At 42.1% G+C, this 22,883-nt stretch overlaps 1 protein-coding gene across 1 annotated transcript in view; it reads left to right on the top strand.

The window, feature by feature from the left end:
- The window catches only part of MTMR6 (myotubularin related protein 6), a 97,116-nt gene that overhangs the window by 47,701 nt on the left and 26,532 nt on the right, over positions 1–22,883 (top strand). Inside the window, exons 6-9 of the mRNA XM_082246682.1 lie at positions 3,999–4,133; positions 6,404–6,536; positions 13,980–14,089; positions 15,977–16,102. Of these exons, the coding sequence (XP_082102808.1) occupies positions 3,999–4,133; positions 6,404–6,536; positions 13,980–14,089; positions 15,977–16,102 (504 nt within the window). The remainder of the gene's footprint in view (positions 1–3,998; positions 4,134–6,403; positions 6,537–13,979; positions 14,090–15,976; positions 16,103–22,883) is intronic.

The raw sequence follows: 22,883 nt of genomic DNA, 5'->3' as shown, positions 1-22,883 counted from the left end.
GTGTAGCTTAAAGTTTGCCACAAGCCACCTGGGAGACACACCAAACATGTGGAAGAAGGTGCTCTGGTCAGATGAAACCAAAATCGAAGTTTTTGGCAACAATGCAAAACGTTATGTTTGGCGTAAAAGCAACACAGCTCATCACCCTGAACACACCATCCCCACTGTCAAACATGGTGGTGGCAGCATCATGGTCTGGGCCTGCTTTTCTTCAGCAGGGACAGGGAAGATGGTTAAAATTGATGGGAAGATGGATGGAGCCAAATACAGGACCATTCTGGAAGAAAACCTGATGGAGTTTGCAAAAGACCTGAGACTGGGACGGAGATTTGTCTTCCAACAAGACAATGATCCAAAACATAAAGCAAAATCTACAATGGAATGGTTCACAAATAAACATATCCAGGTGTTAGAATGGCCAAGTCAAAGTCCAGACCTGAATCCAATCGAGAATCTGTGGAAAGAACTGAAAACTGTTGTTCACAAACGCTCTCCATCCAACCTCACTGAGCTCGAGCTGTTTTGCAAGGAGGAATGGGCAAATATTTCAGTCTCTCGATGTACAAAACTGATAGAGACATACCCAAAGCGGCTTACAGCTGTAATAGCAGCAAAAGGTGGCACTACAAAGTATTAACTTAAGGAGGCTGAATAATTTTGCACGCCCATTTTTTCAGTTTTTTATTTGTTAAAAAAGTTTGAAATATCCAATAAATTTCGTTCCACTTCAAGATTGTGTCCCACTTGTTGTTGATTCTTCACAAAAAATTACAGTTTTATATGTTTTATGTTTGAAGCCTGAAATGTGGCAAAAGGTCGAAAAGTTCAAGGGGGCCGAATACTTTCGCAAGGCACTGTATATGGATCAAAATTCAGCCGGTCCCTGCTCAACCAATTTGAATCCATGTATGGCTGGCTTAAGGCAATTTCAGTGAATGCAATCTGATTTTTTTTATCACTTTGAATTGGGTCAGTTTTGATCCCATCTTCTAAGACACCAATTTAACTCTTGATTGTTTTGGTATTTTGACAAATAATAAATTAAACTTTTTACTGCCACCATCATAATTCATACAGTGGGTTTGCACACACTCCTGGCTGCTACACTCTTAAAGCCGACTGTTGGCTTTTTGTGAACCCTGGAACTTTGACCCCCGTCCTGCCCAGGCTCCACTGGCCCACCTGCGGGCCTAGACCCACACCATGACTGTTGCCCGGTTTAGGAGAAGGAAACTAGCAAACATCCATTTGCAGCTCTCCCCTAGTTGCAAATACCCCAGAAGCAATGTATATAGCATCACCTCCGGTTTCTCCTGTCACCTTTTCTGGCTGCTGTAGCATGGGTAGAAGCTAATGGTGCACCATATGTGCTCCATAACTTCAGTGGAGGGCAGACAGACGAGGCCTGATGTCTCATTAAAGAGAACCTGTCACAAAGTGTTTTTATCCTATAGGGGACTATTTGTCCCGTATGTGATGTAAGAAATAGGACTTTATGTAAACACACCTGTGGAGGGTGTCTACGTACGAAAATGTCACCAGCGCTAAATGTGTTACATATTGCCCCGCATGCTGGCCTGGAGGGTCATCATATTTCCCTTATATTTTACTAAAGAAATTGGGAAATATAATGTGTTTTTGTGACCTAAAATGAACTTCAGTGTAATTTTACTGAAATTTTGCACTTTATAAACTGTTAAGCAAATATTGTGTGATATAAAAAATAAAACTACCATTATTTTATTCTCCAGGATCTCTGCTTTCAGAAAACATATCATGTTTGGTGGTTTTAACTAATCTTCAGTCCCAGAATGATTTTAAAATATGTGCAAAAAAACCTGAAAAAAAACCAGCTCTGGCAGTGAAAGCATTAAATTGTGTATATGGTCATCATATCAACTGAGTCCTAATGATAAAGATTACACATACTGGAATTTTCAGTTTATTTCAACCAATTTCATTGCAAAAACAAATGAACCAATCACTTCAACCACCAACAGGTTTTATCATGTAATTACCATGTAGCCACTGTTAGCCCTCGTACACACTGCGAGTTCAGCTGAATTTCAAACTCGCATGTCAGTGTGAGTTCGGAGGCGATTTGACAGACATCTGTGCGGGTTCCTGCACAGATGTCTATTTAAATCAGCCCCCAAGTCACCAAAAGTAGTACGGAAACTACTTTTAGGAATCGGTGTGGCGCTGCAAATCACATGTCAAATTGGCCTGATGTGAACCGGGGTTTAATGGTAGGTTGCCTTGATTTGTTTTGGTAGAAAGTGATTACACTGGCTGATACATTAGGCTGTTTTGGTGCTGTCAATCAGCAATTCAGCCCTTATAGTTTAATTTGTTTCCAAGGTTTAAGCAACCAAGTGACTGAAATTACAATGGAGATTGATGGAAACCAGTGCAGTCTCTGGTGAAGGGTATTTCCATGCAGGGATTTATTTATGCATGAATTCCTATATAATCCCTTACAATGAATTTCCTTTATTTGCCCATTTTAAGAGCATTTTAAGTGTTTTGTTATACAGTGTATGTTAAAAAGTGTAAAAAAAAAAAAATGTTGATCCCACCAAAAAGAGAAGGAGATGTTTTGTAGTCCTAGGATGAGCTAGGGTGAGAACACTGCTCCTCCATAAATACAGTACAGAAAATGTGTTACCAGCAGGATTACCTGGTAAAAAAAAAGGGAAAAACTCATGAAGGAATGGTAAGCTGCAGTATATTACCCTCTTCTGTCCACCTTGGGAAATTTGTGGTTCAATGTATTTTGAGAACTGTGCAGAGAAGAGGATGCAGAAGATTCAGAGAGGAGTCAGAAGGCTCTTTATTGCCTAGGAAACCTGAAACCCTCTTCCTGCACAGTTAAAAATGTCTCTGCATAATAAGCAGACCTCAGGCTGCCTCCAAAACCATATTCTTCTTTTTAGTAAATTATTCAAATGTCACAAGGTGCAGAGCTTGCACAAAAAAGTGTTGTTTGGGTGTGTCTTGGGCAGCATGATATGGAAGCACAGCTCTGAATATGATGATCCTAACTAGGGATCGACCGATTGTCGGCAAGGCCAATATATTGGGGGGCGATATGCACTTTCCCCGATATATCGGAATAGGCCCCTGAAGTTACCAATATTGCAGATATTTCGGGAAAGTGCTTGTACCAGACTGATGCCTGCAGCTAGAGGCATCATCCCGGTACCGGCATCCATAGGCGACAGTCGGCTGTCATTACAAGGAGCCCCTCCCGCCACCTTCCGCGGCTCGCCCGGGCAACCAACCTGCACGGCTGCTAAAGAGAAGACCCAATCAAAGCCACATTGGGCTCTGATTGGGTCCCCATGTAAAAATCCATGACATCACTTCCGAGTACTCAGCGCCAGATTAAAAAAAATGACAGCATTCAAAATTTGGCGTTTTGAATGCGTTTAAGTGCAGAGAAGGGGTTTGGGGTCTTTTAGACCCCCAGATCCCTCCACAAGAGTACCTGTCAAAAAAAAAAAAAAAATTTTTTTTAATGTACAAAAATATCAGCCAATATTGGCCGATACTGATATGCGATGACCAAAATATCGGTATCGGCATTAAAAAAACGATATTGGTCGATCACTAATCTTAACACACACATCAATATTCTGCTAATTTAAAACGCTAAGTACCTATCAGTTGCAGAAGCAAATGATCAGGTCAACCTCCCAGCAACACTTATTTATTCATATCTAAATGGCAGGAATGGCGCTAGGTTGAGGTGATCTGTTTTACAATGTTTTTGATCAAAATGAATTGTCATTAAGAAGCATCTCGCTATATATGGTCCATAGTCTGTTCATTATAGATTAGATTGTGTCAGGCCCCAGCAGTGTTATCTTTCCACAAGGGATGGACAGATCTCTTAGTATTTGTTGTTCCCTGTGATAGATCTGCCTGTTGATGCTCACCATAGCTCAGCATTGTATGTAAAATTGAAGTCGTTTCTTGTTTCTTTCTTGTTTTAGGCAGCTATTTGCAGGTGCAGTCAGCCTTTGTCTGGCTTTAGTGCGAGATGTCTGGAGGATGAACACATGCTGCAGGCTGTTAGTAAAGCCAATCCTGGGTGCAGGTCCATGTATGTCATGGATACCAGGCCTAAGGTATGTACACAAAGTGTTATATTTGTCATTGATTTAAAGGGTTAGTTCACCTTTTTAGGAAAAAGAACAGGTGATCTACACGCCCCGGCCCCCCCATCACTGCTGCCCTTACCTTCATGGGTGATAAGCTGTCACTACCAATGCTGCTGGTGTAGCAGTCCAGGGACTTGAAATCCCTACTTTACTTCCCTGTCTTTCTTCAGGGCTTCCGGGACAGATCCGAGCGATTTTCTGTGCCAGCGCTGACCTATTAAAACTGTTCTTACCTGTCCTGACCTGAGGAAAAAGACCGGGATATCTGATTCCTGTACTGCTACATGGGAACTGACAGCTCATCACCCAAGGAGGCATGTACAGTGAGGTGGGGATGGTATAGGGTGTTAGCTCCCCCTTAATTTTTTTCTGAAAAGGTAAGCTTACATTTTATAGCTTGATGCCAACCTTGACAGTCAATACCATAGGATATTACCAACAGTTTATATCAGATACTAATTTTGTTATAAAATACAATATTGGCCCGCACTTGCATCCGAGCCTCCCTACTGGTACTCTAATATGATAGCCAGCCTTAGTGACCAGGAGTGGGGAGGTTCTGGGACTTTCCAGGAAGATCTAACGTATAACTAAAGGCAAACTTTTTCTTTAGGTTTAGATAGAATGGAGATGGATTAAAACATCTGTCAGTTTTAATTTCTGTCTGTGTCCCCATTGGGGAGATACACCCTCTCTTTTTTCCCTGTTTACCATTGAAAGTGAAAGTAAAAAAAAAAAATCCCAAAAGTTAGGTTGTCCCCAGAAAAGTAATAAAACAGAAATCTTCCAATGGGGACACTAGTTCTGGTGACCTGGGGGTCCCCAAGGGATTCCCTTAAATTGCAGGAGTTTCCTCTCCTTTCCTGTTCTGGCTATGGGACAGGAAGTGAAGGTAAATCTCCCCAATGGGGCACAGATGGCAAAAATTAAACCAACAGGGGTTATAACCCTCCCTTGCCAAAGTGAAAAAAAAGTTTTGCCTATAGTTCTACTTTAAGAGTTGCATGTTTCTTTAGCTGCGTATGTCACTTAAAGCTGATTTCATACCAGGTTCATAAAACATCCATTATTGCAATTATATTCTTATTAAAAATAATTCAATTAATTTCTAAAGGCAAATTCTACCTTTTGAAGATTGGTAATAAATACACCATCATTGATAAAAAAAAATGTACATTTATACAATGTTTGCATTCAGGCCTGCAGAGCATTGCAAAGAAGCATCCTACAATACAGGAAGAGGGAATCATTTGGCTAGGGAACTATTGTACGTGACCGTGCTTTATATTGCACCCCAAATTACGGACATTGCCTTTAAATGCAATTAGTCTAAGTAACTAAATTTGATCACCCTCTTGGAATTCCCTGTATAGTAGCACTGTAATGCCCCTTTCTCGAAGGGCAGACTCTGCTGGGAGTCACTTGCTCAGTGGGGGATCTGTCCGCTGATCCCTACTAAGCAGGCAGATGGCTGGTTCGTGTCCACTCCACTTATACAGAACAGACACAGCCCATTCTCCTCTATGGGTAATCAGATGTAAACGGGCCACTTGTTCGGAACAAATCCCCATCCGTCTGTTTTTAGTGGATCGGATAGGATTGTATGTAGGCGGATATATATGGACACATGTCCGTTTACACCGGCCGCTCCATAGAGGTGAATGGAGGGGCTGATCAGGTCCACCTAAAAAACTGACAGGCAGATCCAATTTGGACCGCTAGTGTGAAAGGGGTCTAATTCCCTGTATAGAAAAGTGGGAGAAGAATGGTTCAATCGGGTGTATTGTATGCATGTGTGATGACAAGAAACTGTCTGACTATTGAAGAATGCAGAGTGGCAAAGGCATGGGTTGGTGCTGGTTCATCACTTTCAAATCATATGGTGAGGGCAGAGAGGTGACCTGGTATTATTAGTTATCAAAAACCAGGCTGGCTGTACTGTCTGGCAGGCTGTTTACTTCTCATAACTGGATAGACAGAAATGTGTATCCTTTAGCAGGTAAAATAGCTCTCATATATGTACAGCTGTGTATTCATCTGTTTACCTGGAGTTCTCTCCCGCCACTGAAGGCTAAGCCATCAAGAAAAAACAATATCACCCAAAGTATCTTCTGAAATGTTGTTTTGCTGATTGCCTTTTACAGCTCTTATATGTTCTCAGAATTCATAATTGTTTCAATAGATGTTTGGTTAAATAAATTCTTAAAGCAAATTTTTTGTGACATTACTATTTGCAGCTGAATGCCATGGCAAACAGAGCGGCAGGCAAGGGGTACGAGAATGCAGATAATTACTCCAACATTAAATTTCAGTTTGTTGGAATTGAGAACATTCATGTAATGCGATCGAGTCTGCAGAAGCTCTTGGATGGTAGGTGACTTACACCTATTATATTACATATAGTTCACTGATAATAAAAGTCATGTCAAGATCTACCATTCATACTTAAAATGCCATGACCCCCGTCACATGCTCTTTTGGTAGGAACTAACACTAAAAGGTGTTTCTCCTTTAATCCTTGTAAAGGTCACCAATTACATATGTCATCCTGATTACAAAAAAAGGTCTGCATCTTTATAAAACTTGCAGTGTTTACTCCCTCCCTGTCCCAGCTATGGTGGAGGTCACATAGAAGACTTCTACTTCAACCAACTACATTAGACATTCTGTAAAGGGCTGATTATTGAAAAGGCAGACTATCCCGTATAAAAGGAACTCGCATAAGTCTAGAGGAGGGAGATGCAGCACAAACACGAGTCAATCAATTGTGTTGTTCCAAGGGGCCGAATGTGTTATCAGCGGCTCAGCTTCTATGCATTTTGAAATGCATAGAAGCTTAGCCACTGACGTCACATCCGGCCCCTTGGAACGCATGCCGGCTCCAGGAACACGAGCGGTGGCGCAGGAGATAATAACAGTTGAGCTGGTTGTGTTGGCACCCACAGAATGTGAGTGCATTTTAACTACTTTGTTTAAACTTTTTTAAAATATACTACATTATGATATATCTCTGGTTTTCTTGTTTTCTCTTATGAGTGAATGAAAATTCATAACAGTGACATCTTTAATCTGGGTGGCATTTGAACCTTTATGCAGAAGATCTGACATCATGTGTACAGGATCTATCACACAGGGCTTGTAGGCTGCTTTGATGGCCGCAACCATGTATTGAGTGCATATTTCACCCAGGCACGTGGAAAAGCACCTTTTTAATTTAAAGAAGAAAGTTATTTCACATCTGATTACAGGACACAGTGATTGGGGACTTTCCTTTATAAAGCTTTTGGACATTATATTTTTTAATGACTTCATGATGCTGTGAGATATAAAATCACAGGTTATTGATTATTATATGCACTGAAGGGCCTGTTTTTTGATTTTTGATAACTCTGTGACAGCACACGGCAGTGGGCGGATTCCAAAGCCACTGTTGAAGTGAATAGTGCCTCTGGATCTGCCTCCTGCCAGCAGCTGTCAATCAAAAATAAAGCAGACCTGATGGGGAATTAGTCTCTCAGTTTCCCATCAGGCACTGCCCACCTCTAGTTTAAAAATCCTAGGCTATGTGCCTGTTAGTGCGATAGCTGGGGAGAGAGAGAGGGAACGCACTGCGGAAGTAGTGTTCAGTATGGACACTATTCCCATTGTGCCAACATAGACAGATTCATGTATCTGCGCCCAGACAGAATTCTAAAGGGTATCTATGACTCCCTTTATGAATCCGTCCAAATGTGCATGCAGTCTGTAAATGTAGACCTTTTTTCTTGTAAAACTGAAACTACACTTCCAGAATGATATAACAGAGCAGCATCAGGCTGCACTGTGAGCTACCGCTTAAAGCGGTAGTAAACCCTGCTTGGCCATTTTTCCCTATAGGTAAGCCTATAATAAAGCTTACCTGTAGGTAAAATGAATATCTTCTAAATGTGCACCGTTTAGGAGATATTCACCCTGGATGCAGCCAGTTAAGTCACAAGCGCATACCTTGCCAGACCTTTAGAACTTTGTGCAGGAACCGTGGGCTCCCATGCTCATGCTTGGGAGTGACATCATCACAGCTCCAGCCAATCACATGGCCAGAGAGTGCGTGCGAACCTGGAAGAAAGACCTGGGGAAGATGTCAGCCCTCTCAGCGGTGACAGCACAGCGCTGGAGGGCTTCTTTCCAAGGTGAGTATTTCATAACGTACTAGTATGTGATGCATACTAGCACATTATGCCATTGCCTTGATGTTTTGGGGGTTTTTTTTGTTTTTTTTGTAACAACAGCTTTAAGAAGTTTGTAAAAAAAAACTTGTATTCTTTTAGGCTACGTTCACATCTTGGCGTTGTTAATTACAGGCGTTTTAAGGCGTTTTTATGGGCGTTTTACAGGCGTTTTTGTGCAGGCGTTTTTAGGTTGACAAGTGACCAATGGAAAAAAATATAAACGCCTGTAATCTGCCCAAAAAGAAGCTCATGTACTTTTTTGAGCATTGGGCGTTTTGCTTAAAACGTCAAAACGCCCAGATGTGAACAGGGGCCATTGAAATGAATAGGATTTGTCTTGTTGGGCATTTTGTGAGCTGATCCTAGAGCAGAAAAACTCCCCAAAAACGCCCCAAAACGCCTACATGTGAACTTAGCCTTATAATGACGTTTTAAAAGTAGTTAAAGAGCAAGGAAAATAATAAAATTCATAAAATGTGTACCCACATTCTTTGCATGCCCATATCGTTTTAGAACCAAAGAAACCAAAAAGTCCTAAACCTTGAAGATCTGTATTTATTGGGTGATTGCCGCTTCCTGCTGTTTTTGTTTTCTCACATTTCATGACCAAATTGTTTAATACCTTTCTATAAACAAAGAATAAAACAAAAATGAATATATACTGGAAAATAATGATTATTGTGGGGGATGTTTAGCAGATTGTAATATTGTTAACTTTAAAGACCCCAAAGTTTTTACTTGCAAGTCTTGTTGTATCCACTAGAGGTCAGTGTATACCTGAAGATACTCGGCTGAGACTTATTTGAAGGAAAATACTGGGTGTGTTAAATTAAAGGTGAACTCCAGGCAGAAATGTTTTTTTTTTTTTTTTGTAAAGGTAATTTCTTACCTTTTAGCAATATCTTTTTGTTTTTCTATATAGATATTCACCCACTGAAATATCCTTATTCGATTCATTCATAATGGTGTAAAATTTTGTTTATGAAAAATCTTACAAATATATAACATAATAAAAACACATTTACATATACACAGAATAAATACAATTATATATAAACAAACAAAAAAATAGGTTGCTTCAGCATAAAAAAAAAAAAAACTGGCTTTTTTGCCAAGGAAAAAACATACACAGAACTAAATATACAAACCAAGATATATGTTGTTGTTATAATAATAATAACAATAATGCACCACAACAAAGCCCTAACCTCCACCTAACACACCCCCAGGCTAAGAGACTATTACACATTTAACCCATGCATGCAGCCTTTTTTCAAATATGTGATCTTTAAAAACCTAGGGGATGTGAAAGGACAGAAAGAAAAGCCGCACACCCTGAGACTGACAGACAGGAGCTATGGGGACTTGACATTCCTCCACGCCATTGTCCAGGCCCCCGGCCACCACCTGTTCTTCTAAAGACCTTGAATCATCCCAACTTCACTCAGAATATTGTGCGCCACCACCTCAACAGGAAGGACTTTTTCCATGCATTTCACGTGAAGTAACTGACTACTAAGCTAACTAGAAAAAGTGTTTCAAAATCAAAATCCAGATGCTTCTCAAAAGACCCGCACGACCACTCCGCATAACTCAAGCGGAAAAGGGATACCCAGAGCCCCACCCATGTGCTTAAAGACTTCTATATTGAAGGGGCACTGAAGCAAGAAATGGTCCATTGTCTACTCCACACTACCACATTCCACTCTTGGACAACCATGGTTCTCCGCAGAGGGATGCTTCAAGTTGCCCTTCACATAGAGTCTGCCATGGAACGAGAGCCAGGCCCAATCCCAAAGCTTTAAAAGAATTCTATCCAGATGAATCGAACGCAGACCCTCCTCATAATGGGGCCTTGGCAATTCCTCAAGGCTAGTGGCTTGCTAAAGGCAGATTCAACAACCCTCCTCTCCAGGGCATTCCTAGGAAGAGACTTTATTTCTTCTGCTATCACTCGCCACTGCCGAAGCATTTTCAGGCATAGGGCAACTTAAGCCAGGAGCTTACCATGTCGAACCCTCAGGTTTTTGACTGGCGCACCAATCTCCCAGCTTCGCAGAAAAGGCCTAAACCAGGACTGAAAAATACCAACCCACCCAGGTGGTTCCTCTGCCAGCATATTACCCAAATTATGTTTCAAAAACATCAAAGAAAAAATACCATCAGATTTACCATGGATTTGCCCCCTAATGACCTGGCCATTTTTATGCGATTCGGCACTGCGTTACTTTAACAAAAAATTGTGCATTTGTGCGACGCTGTACCGAAATAAAATTGATGTCCTTTTTTTCCACAAATAGAGCTTTCTTCCCCCTCTGCCTAGTGGGGGTTAAAGCGCGCTGCCGGCGGCACACGCTCGCCCCCCCCCCAGCACCATAGGGGTGACCGACGTAGTACTACATCGGTTTGCGCAGCCGAGCCAGCCTGCCGCAGTAAAACTGCAGCGGGTGGTTGGCAAGTGGCTAATGAGGTTCAGTTTATTCCCCTATAACAGCTGGAAGAAACAGATGAAGATCTTTGCATATAGAGACACTGGCAAAACACAGACAAAGCTGACATACAGAAATACCGGTATCAGGTGAGTTTTAATCAGGTCAATCCTTTCCCTGTAAGAGAGTCTCCATTCCTTCCAGCTGGCAACCTTGGCATCGGCATCTTGCCGCCTGCTTTCCCAACTTTCAAGGCCGTAATCACCGGGACCAAATTTGATGCCTAATACTTTAATTTCCTGCCGGGGCTCTGGGAGGATCTAAGTCATGGCCTCTCTCTCCCATCCAGAAAACCTCAATCCTTTCCTGATTGATTTTTGAGCCAGATGCCTCAGCATACTGCTTCATCATCACCTTTATCCCAGTGATGAAAACAGACGTGTCATCAGCATAGGCCACAACCTTCAAAGGAGGCTCAACAGGAATGCCCAAAGGCACCCCACACAATGGGCCTCTTTCTAACCTCCTGATAAGGGGATCAATTGCGAACATGTATAGCAGAGGACTCAAAGGACACCCCTGATGCATGTCCGAGCCAAAGGGCTGTCTGATCCAACCATTCATAAGCATGAAGCTTTCAGCCTCTCTGTACAATCTTCAGCCAATCAATAAAGCCCCCCTCCAGACCATACTTGCCAAGAAGCAGCCATAGGTAATCATGATTGACCCAATCAAAAGCTTTAGCCCGATCAAATGTCAGAAAGTACTTTCTCCGGCCTGTAGCCCTGCACCGTTCCAGGGCCTCCTGGACAGCTAACAAAGCTGAAAAAGTGCTTCTACCCTGGAACGAACAGTGGTGAGAAAGTAAACTGCCCGCTACAGACGATAAACGCCAGAAAATTATTTTTGCCAGTATCTTCCCATCAATATTGAGAAGGCTAATGGGCCACCAGTTCTCGACGAATCTTTACCTTTTGACATAAGCATCACCGCAGATTGTCACATGTAGGGATAGAGCAAACCCTCTCTCAGACAGCCATTAAAAACCTCCATCAAATACGGGGCCAGAGTAACCTTTAAAGTGCTTTATAAAAATGGGCTGTCAGTCCATTTGGCCCAGGAAACCTCTTAATTGAAAGCTTATCAATAGCCTTAACCACCTCATCTGCAGTGATGTCCTCTGTCAAACTCACAAGAGAACTGCCATTTCCCATTCCAGAAAAAGAATCCAGAAAACTTGACATGCCCGCCCGGTTAAGGTCCATAATGGTGTAGTCGCCTTCATTTCTGTTTCGTACAACTGTTGCTCACTATGCCTGCTGTTTCCGCTATTTCCATGCCCCCGGTCTTGTAATGCCTGTTTAGTCCCTATGCAGTGAGTGGTGAAATCATTACATTGCTGGTCACTGGAGTGAAGGGCCCAGGAATCTCAGACCTAAAATTGCATTGCTTCATGGACAATTCAGGAGATTTCTGGTCTGTCATGCCCATCCACACCCACTGTAAGCGATTGGCAGGCTATGCAAAGGACCCCATCAAACCCCCCCTCCCCCCAATCACTCACATTGCCCCCACATTCACACCCTCTACCTGCTATATTTTCCATTGCGTGATGGAAATTTTAGTTTGGGTTATCAACTGTGCACTGTGACAGGAAGTGACCTCAGCTTTTCAGTAATTTCTCCTTCTGATGCTTACCAATAGCTGCCCTGTCTCATGAATGAGACAGAGCAGCTATTGGCAAGCATCAGAAGGAGAAATTAGTGAAGAGCTGATGTCACTTCCTGTCACAGCGCACGGCTGATGAACTGGGAAAACCCAGTGACGTCATTCATAGTGAAGATGTCACTGGGTTTTCCCAGGTATTTACTTATTAAATCACATTTAAATTGTGTATGGCAACACGAGTTATGGGGCAAAATTAGATTCCAGCCTGGAGTTCAGCTTTAACAAATGTATATGCCACACAAGCTATTTTGTAATTTACTGTTAATAATATTGTAGCCCCATCCAAAACCATTTTGGGTAGAGTGGATAGTGGGGTAAAGGATGTCCTCCTGTCTTCCCTAAGCCCAAAGGGTTTAAGCTGGAGTTCCATTTGAAAAGAAATGTTTTGCATCATGCCATCTCAAACATAGGGATGTTCTCCTTTCTCCCTTCCTGGAAACCCAAGAGAGGTTTAATAATTTCTCTTTTAGTATCTCCTTTTCTTTACAGGGATGGGAGTAAGAAAAGAGTTTGCTGCGGTAAGCTCCATTGTAGTAGTTAGTAGTTACTTAAAGTAATAGTTACTTTAACCCCCGTACACACGGGGCCATATGTCAGGCAGCATCGGTCCGTTCAGTAGTAACCAGCATTTCGCCAGTGTGTACTGCAGCCAGTTCGACAGAAGCCGGCCATTTGACACTGGGAAATCCAGAACTCTTGGAAAAGACATGAAGACTATGGCGCTGTCTAGTGGCTCATTGGTATACTGTATGTAGGGAAGGGGCTGGGATGACACTGAAACAAATGCCGCTAGAAGTCTAAAATATTAATGCCGGGCAAATAAAGGGCTGCTCCTCATGATCCAGGTCCTGAGTTACCTAGTGCACTTATAAGTATAAACAGAGGAGGGCGCACACATATAAATGTAGGCTGTTTTTTAAAAATTAAAATAAATAAGAATGTACTCACTGCATAGAATCTGCCGAACATACCCTGAACACCTGAAGAGGTGACTTGCGTTCCACACTGTAGTTTGTCATCTACTCCGCACAGTTCTCCAGTGGACTCCCGCCCGAAGATAAAGCTACCAGCCATTTACCTACCGATCTCTGCAGACCAAACCAGCAGCTTACCTGCCAAACTCTTGACATGCTTTATTCCTCCAAATGCAGCAAGTACATCATTCTTATTTTTTTCATTTTTAATAAACAGCCTACGTTTAGATGAGTGTGCTCCCTCTTCTCTTTATACTTCTAAATCCAGAACTCTATTGACTTCAGTGACGTGTCATTTACACGGGACTTTGAAAGGTAAATACATGTGTCTGTGGAGATCTGCATGAAGGTTAACCTGTTTGCATGGTAAAAGCACTGTTTCTCTTTAAGTCTTTACTACTACCCTCATGTTCTTTTTTACAGGAATAATATTTATGTGACTAAATATTAACCTTTTTCTTTTTTTCGTTTCAGTTTGTGGGTCTAAAAATCTCTCTGTAAATGACTTTTTCAATGGCTTAGAGAACTGTGGATGGCTTCGCCACATCAAAGCAGTTATGGATGCTTCTGTCTGCTTAGCCAAGGTACACAGATTTTATAATATTCATATGTCGGCATGCATTACAATGGAATTAAATAAATCAAGAAGTCTTGTGTCCTTTGATGTCACAGAATCACAGAACACTTTGCATTCATTCATGAAATGCAAAGCATTCTGTAAATGGTGCCCGTGCTGAGCAGCTGACCTCCTATGTTCACAATACATCATGCAATTAGCTCAGCACATAGCCCAGAATCAAGTGTAAATCACTGAAGTAGCTGTGACGGTGGCTGGTATCAGACCCCTGGCCTTCTCATCCAACTCATGACCAAAGACCAGGCAATCTCACCCTGCCGTCACTTGCGTAACAATGCCACTCTCAGCTGCTCCCGGCACACAGATTGTCCAGCTTGCGGGACCACAATCTAGATGCCAGCAGGCTGAGAGCGATTGTCACCGGGCTAATTAAGCAATTAACCATTTCTCTGCCACCACCGCTACGTTAGGATGAGCCAAGCGGACGCTCATAATTTTAGAGATACCAATTATGACTTTAGAATGATCCTCTGTAACAAACACTGTCACCTCAGACAGGAATGTTCAGAGAGTTTATTCTATACAGTAGCGCTCTTCCAAGAGGCAGGTTCTTTGGTTAGCTTGCGTTAAGAGCTTAGAGACAAAATTAACACTTTTCAAAATAAGGTTTAATAAAAAGGTTAAAATTGGTGCAAAATAAAAATATTTACAGAAAAATGGGTTACAAAGAAATAGAGACACAATTCAGCAATTTAGAAGAATAGATAAAGAAGTAGAAATGGAAAGACTTGCATTCAAAAGTCCTTGTATTATCAGAGGTTCAGAGCTGAGCATATGTGAGCGGTTCTTCCCTTGAGCGATGTTACTGCTTGATGTTAAAAATAAGAACTGCAAAAACCATCTGCTTCTTTCCTTTTCTCTGAGATCGCAGGGGGTGTCACCAGAGGTCCTTGACCAATAAACACAGTGGCCCTGGGCGGCCCTAGGCTCAGAAAAATGCTAAGGAACCTCCCGCTTAGACAGATTTATAACAGAATTCATATCTTGAAATATGTAAGGGTTACATTCTTTAAACAGCTAGTTCCTCACTTAGCAGGCAATTTGCTTTCAAACGATATCAAATATGAATATTTTTATCATACAGGGAATAATTTTTCTACTTCATGTGTGATAGGATGACCATGCATGCTCTCGTTTCGTTCAGTATTTTATTTGGCATTCAAATATATACTTTCTAGAGACATATCTTGTTTGGGTAAAAAGTTATGAATTTGTGTGTAACTGTGGTCATTTTCCTAATGACCAATTTGCTGTGGAATTCCACACAGCCTGGTTGCCGTAATGGACATCTGTTCTGAGATAAGGTTTGCTTCGTTTATGACTTTACAACCTGGCCTGTCCTACCATCTGCTTTTAGATAAGGTGTTCTTTTGAAGCCTTGCATACTAATGTTTGAAGCCCAAACTTCCTGCATTCCAGGAGTTAATTAATTCTGAGGAGAGAGAGGGGGGGAAGGAAAATATCTCTGAGTACACATTTGCTTGCTAGACTGTGTTACTGACAACATGGATGCCCGTGATGACAAAATGGTGTCCCAGTGCACAATACCATTACAGTAGCAATGTCTACTTAAGTGATTTCCAGCTTCCAGGGGTATCGGCCAGGTATGTGTGTACATAGTTACATTGGTCCAAAATTTACTAATGTAACTATGTAAAAATATACCTTCTCTGGAATGCTTCTTTAAATCTGAAAAAGCGAACACAAGTTCAATGCAAATTATGAATAATATAACTGGAAATTGTAGCATTGCTATTATTATGTTATTTACCTTTACAAAGTTATCTGCCTTTTTATTATCACAATGTTAATAAATCATTGCTTGTTTCCTCAGGCTATATATGAGGAGAATACCAGCGTACTGGTACATTGTTCTGATGGCTGGGACCGCACGTCACAAGTCTGTTCGCTGGGATCATTATTGATGGATCCTTTCTATAGAACCATCAAAGGCTTTATGGTGAGTCCAGCTACATCCACTGCAGTGATGACACTGCTTTCTAGAGAACAGGTCAATTGCATACTTGGGAACATCTTTCCAAGCTTGTTACATGGTTTGCCCACAACCAAAGAATAGCAGACGGCACCTGGCAGTCAGTTATTTAGGCTTTTTTCTTCTGTAATCAGCTGCTAAATTACACACTTCTTAGGAGCATAGGCATGAGAAGTGTTGACTAATTTGTATTATTGATTTAAAATCCCATTAACAATATTAGATCTACTTAAAGACACTGTGGTCTGCCAGGCAACAAGCATTGTGGTCAGCAATGGCAGCCAACTATTTCCTCCATGAGTGGTAAAGTTAAATTTTTCCCCCATAACACTTTGTCAAGTCCATTGGCAAAGAAAAAATTGTTTTTTTCTTTTTTGTTATAGTTATTCATACAGTATGTGGTCACTGACACTTTTGAATGTGGCTAAGCAGCTAGCAAAGGTTAGAACACGCAATCTGCCTCTATAAGGCATGATTAATAAATTGTCGCAATATTTGACTTCAAACTAAGGAAAATGGCATTAGGCCTCCCGGTATAGATGTTGCAAAAAGGGAGCCTGTGTATCTTCCTGACAATCTTGTGCATTGCTAAAGAAATGAATTGGGAACAAAATATTTTGATGACGCGTTCACTTTGCCACAGTGAGGTGAATAAAAAAGCTGATTGTATCATCTGTCAATGTTGAGACTGCAACATATTCTTAGCAAAGCCAGACTTCCCCTGACCATGGGAACATGATTACATGGTGCCCAGTACACCCCAAACCTCTGCATACAAGTCCTTACTATTCAGGCACAGCACAAAGCTCTAAATACAGTTGTGTCTGTGTTCATATAAGCAGCCAACAGCTTGTACACAAATGGAATAAGGCATAATCACCTGCCCTGACTTCCTAAACCGGACTTCTTTCTCCTATGACCTCTGTCCTGGTTTTCTCGGATTGTTTGCCTGTCCCCTATCCTGACCGCTGTCTTTTCCAGACATGCTTAATTCTCATCTTACTTGTCTGGTGTTATTTTATCCTTCAGTCACAGCACCTTATGCTGCTCAGTTACTACAGTGGGTTCCTGTCCGTATGATCAGATAACTTCTCCCAGAAACAGAAGAGGCGCTTCAGTTCTGTAGTCACCACACTATACTCACAGGCACTCTAATTTTCAAATCACTGCAAATCATTTTAATATTTCCATAAAAAATGTAAAAGGTTTTCCTCCTTTAACAACGATTACTTCCTACAGTCATGCAGAAGAATTATGTATGTAGTGGGACATTGGATATACCTCCAATGCTTATAACTACCACTGAAACAAGGAAAAGAACAAAAAAAATATTACAACAATATTCACATATTTAAAAACATATCTCATAAAGGAAGAAATATATAATCAGACACCGATTCAACCATTGATTAGGTGTAAAAATAGTGGAAGAACATAAATTTAAAATACAGGCAGTCCCCGAGTTACAAAGATCAGACTTACATATGGCTCTTACTTACAAATAGAGGAAGACAGGAAGTGAGAGGAAAGGGAATTTCACTCCTGTAAGAGTTATCATGGGAAAAAGGTGTCTCCACTGGAGCTTTGTCAAAAATCCTTGTTTCCACAACAATCCAAATTTTTCAAAAACCAATTGTTACAGCAGGGGTGTCAAACTCAATTTAATCGCAGGCCACATCAGCGTTATGGTTGCCCTCAAAAAACCACCCCTCCCCACCATCAGAAGTGAAGTGTCACCCACCCTTCCTTACATCACAACGCACTCCCTTACCTTGTGCTGCTGCCCGGAAAAAAGATGCGTGTGGATCTGGGAAGAAGTGCAGGGTCTGGAGAACCAAAGGAGGGCTGGAGTAGGCTTCCAGAGTCTGCTGAGACCAGGGAAAACAAAGGCAAGGTGGTGTTGCGGCTGCACAGATCTGTAGGAGGAGTTCTTCCCTCCTCTCTGCTGCAAATTGCTGAGAAATGGGGGGAGGGGGGGCTTTCTGCAGCTGCACAGAAGAGTGCAGGATCTGGCAAAGGAGTTCAGTCCTCTCTGCTGCCGGCTACAGAGACAAGGTGGGGACAGAGACAAGGGGGGTGCCGCAGCTTCAGGAGAGGTGTGAGGGCCACATGAAATGGCCTGGGGGGCCGCATTCGGCCCGCGGGCCTTGTGTTTGTGTTTTATCCCTTCCCTATGCTATCCAAAAACCTAAAAAAAAAATTTTTTGTTGGCAGGAGTTACACTTAAAAACTTGTTTTGTTTGATGACCCGCTTCCTCAGGACCTTAAAACTCACATAGAAAGAGAGCCATTCACCTACCTGACCACTACACTGACCTACCTAACCACTACACTGACCTATCTAACCACTACACTGACCTATCTAACCACTACACTGACCTACCTAAACACTACACTGACCTACCTAACCAGTACACTGACCTACCTAACCACTACACTGACCTATCTAACCACTACATTGACCTATCTAACCACTACACTGACCTACCTAACCACTATATTGACCACTGCACTGACCTACCTAACTTCTACACTGACCTACCTAACCATTACACTAACCACTACACTGACACACCTAACCACTACATTATACTACCCTGACCTATCTAATCACTACACTGACCTACCTAACAACTACACTAACCACTACACGGACCTACCTAACCACTACACTGACCTACCTAACTACTACACTGACCAACCTATCCATTATACTGACCACTACACTGACCTACCTAACCACTGCGCTGACCTACCTAACCACTACACTGAGCACTACACTGACCTACCTGACTACTACACTGACCATTACACTAACTACTAACTAACCACTACACCAACCTACCTAACCACTACACTGACCACTAACTAACCACTACACTGACTACTACACAGACCTCACACCACACCACCCCCCCTTTCCCAGTACAATGTACTTCAGTGGATCCTCCTTACCTCTCCATGGCTTCCAGGCTCCATCGTCAGGCTCCTCCAGCCACCAAGCCGCTCCTCAAGATACCCTGCTTGTCTAGGCACAAACGCTGTATCTGCACTCCACCCTTCCTCTTTTCTCGGCACCAGAGGGTTTCCAGGGCAGGGGGAGGATCAATAGGCTGCTGCGAAGGAGCGCACCTCATAGGAGGGGGGACCCATAGGCCGCCGCAGTACAGCACACTCGGGCCAGCGCGAAGAGGCCTGGTGAGTGGTGCAGCTAAGTAAGCCAGAGGAGCAGCCCCGGACCAGTCCACCCCTGCCAGGAACGCCCCGACTATAGTGCGCTCTAGGCTGGCGCCTACCTTGCCTATAGGTAGCGCCAGCCCTGGATGAATCGGTTATCTGAACATGTCCTGCATGACACATAAACATCAATATTTTAAAAACACATTATTAGCTATTTAGATACATAGAAGGAAAAAGGAAGAACAAAAAAATAAAATCCACATGGGAACCAATACATTTCTATAAACAAGGAAATTTAAAAAAATAAAATAAACATACAAAAGTGAATGAACAGATAAATACATATTCAAAGTGTCCAATTCTACCAGTGATAACATGGAAAATTCTATCAATGTAACAGGCCAGTCTCTTTTGGTAGGATCCGTCTTGGTAGCATCCATCATTGCATATTTGAAATAATCATAGAACTTCTAAACAAATGGACAAACGTGTTGGCCAATAATTGGAGCTACCAATACGTATCTAATTGGCCATTATACATGATAAAAAAAAATGAGTGATGCTGTGCAAAAAGGGGAACGGCGTATAAAAAAACCCCAAATAAATTGTACAAAATAAATATATCATGATAGTATAGTGTGTGCATTCGTTCCTAAATACAAAATACAAGGCAGGGGTCCAGTCCAGATATGTATATGAACAATACTATTGTGATCATTCTACTGCCTTGTATTTTGTATTTAAGGAAGAGAGAGCAGAATAATGCCTTTTCAGGTCAAAGTGACTCTGTCATGAAAAAAGTATGAATGTTGCCACTGCTGACCTTTTGAAAATGTTAGTTCCCTGGCTGTCTATTTAATGTTTGCACTTCAGTGCTTTTGGAGTATCTTAAGTCTCTGACCTGGAACCAATGTAGATGTAATGTAGATAAGGAATGCTGTTAGGAGGCGGTTAAAGCTGAATTCCAGGAATACAGAAACTTTTCAATAAGTTTAAATGGTTCTAAAGGCAGAAGGTTTTTTACCCTAATGCATTCTATGCATTTCGATAAATAAAACGTCTGTGTGCAGCAGCCCCCCCTTAATTCTTACCCAAGCCCCTTCTTGATCCAGCGATCCACAAAAGCCTCTTCTCTCCAGGGACTCTCCCTCCTCATTGGCTGAGGCAGTAGTAAGTCAGAGCAGGGCCGAGCCGCAGCTCCGTGTCCCAATGGACACATAGAGCAGCAGCTCGCGAGCAAGCCTGCTCGGACTGCCCCCCATAGCAAGCTGCTTGCTCTGGGGGTGCTCAGCAGGAGGGAGGGCCCAGGAGCTCCGGCAGGGGACACAAGAAAGGGATCAGGGCTGCTTTGTGTAAAACCACTGCACAGAGCAGATAAGTATAAAATGTTTGTTATTTTTATAAAAAAAAAAAAACATAGCCTTTTATCACTTTAGGTCCAATTAGATGCATGTCACCTCCAATACTTTTCTCTATTACATATATATATATATATATATATATATATATATATGTATATGTGACAGGTTTTTTGCATTCCTGGAGGATACACTCCGGCTGTGAGAGGAGAGAAACACACAGAGCAGCTATGCCTGTCCCTCCCTCTGCTGCCCATTTACAGAATCCTTTGTATTTTGTGGCACACCTGGCTCCACCTGTTTGACGAGTGCCCCCCATAGAAAGCCACTCCCTATGAGGGCACTCAAGTGGGCTCCATCTTGAGCCGGGCTACCTGCATCTATAGACACAGAGTACGTGGCTCTGCGCCGCCCCCCTCTTCTTCCTCACAGGATTTGATTGACAGCAGTAAGAGGCATTGATTCCTACTGCTATCAACATGCACAGTGAGGAGGGAGAGAACAGAGAGAGAACTGGATCGAGATCAGACTCAGGTAGGGAATGCATTAAGGTAAAAAACCTTAAATCTTTAGAACCACTTTAAAAATGATACCTTCTGAAAATAGGTAAGTAACTACATCTTTCTTACACAGGTTAGTAAGCATAGGTGTTAGGAGGGGGTAGGGGACAGTTTTCAGAGTAGTTAAAGTTAAGCCTGGAATTCCTCCTTAACCGCTTGTGGACCGCCCACCGTACATTTACTGTGGCAGGGCCAGATCTTGTACCTAGTATGTGATCTGACACTTCCGGGTCTGGGTCGCATGCTGCCAGCGACCTGCTCCCACTGTGATTACACACAGCGGGAGCCCAGCGGTAGGTACCACGGACTCGATGTCCGCCAGCACCCGCCGATTACACAGTACACAGGCAGAATGACAATCTGCCTATGTAAACAAGGCATAACTCCGTTCTGTCAGAAGGGAAGGTATTGATCCTGTGTTTCTGCAAAGCAGGAACATGGATCTTTGCCTTCCCCCAGTCAAATCACCTCCCACACAGTGAGTAAGCACAACTTAGGCACCCAGTTAACTCTTTGATCGCGCCTGATGTTAACCCCTTCCCAGCTAGTGTCATTAGTACAGTTACAGTGCATATTTTTTAGCACTGATCGCTTTTAGTGTCACTGGTCCCCAAAAAGTGTCAGGTGTCCAACTTCTCCACTGCAATATCGCAGTCCCGCTAGAAGTTGCTGATCGCCGACAATACTAGTAAAAATATCCCATGGTGTGTAGATGCTATAATTTTGCACAAAACAATCAATATACGCTTATTGGATTTTTTAGCAGAAAGTAGAAAATATTGTTTTTTTTTTTTTTTTTTTCAAAATTGTCAGCGTTTTTTTGTTTAAAGCACTAAAAATAAACACCGCAGAGGTGATCAAATACCCCCAAAGGAAAGCTCTATTTGTGGGAAAAAAGGACATAAATTTGTGTACAGTGTCGCACGACTGCGCAATTGTCCGTTTAAATAACCAGTGCCGTATCGCAAAAAAATGCTTGGTCAGGAAGGGGGTAAAACCTTCCAGAGCTGAAGTGGTTAAGGGTTAAAGAACAACTCCAGCCTAATTTTTTTTTTTTTTTTTGGTTTTGGAAACAGTGAGGAATGCCAAAAGTGTTTTTGATTTCAGATTTGTGAAAACCCTACTATGTGCTTGGTTGGGGGTCCAATTCACACAGCACACCAAAAAGAAAATTATACAGTAATTCTTACCTTTTATATGTTTCTTATGGCTGACTACAAGCATTTGTAAACCAGTGCAGGGGAGTCTACCCAATATAAATGCTAAGGACAGGCTGCGTTATGGGTAAAATTTAAATGACTTCTCTCACAAACCTAGGCAATGCACACTGAGCGCCTGATGATGAAACCATACATAAGCAATGGTTGCTTGAAGTGAAAACCACATGTCATTCAGGGGAGCCAGAGCGGTCAGCAGCTGTATTTATATGTAAATCTACACTTTTCCTGCAAAAGCCAATCTTAGCTGATTTCACACAGCAAGGGATTGAATTTTGTTACATCAGGGTTATGTTTCAATGTCAGGTCAAATGTAAAATGACTCGAATAAATAGCACTTAGCTAGGATCATTTCTAAAAGTAAGAAATCGTAATAAAAATACAGCTATTTTTTTGTGTAGTGCCATAAGAAGTGAACTATCTCCTGCTGTCT

Source organism: Pelophylax lessonae, assembly GCF_965119305.1.
Source record: "Pelophylax lessonae genome assembly, chromosome: 2".
Classification (NCBI taxonomy): Eukaryota; Metazoa; Chordata; class Amphibia; order Anura; family Ranidae; genus Pelophylax; species Pelophylax lessonae.
The sequence above is the reverse complement of the archived record's forward strand: the minus strand, read 5'-3'. Positions and strand labels throughout refer to the sequence as shown.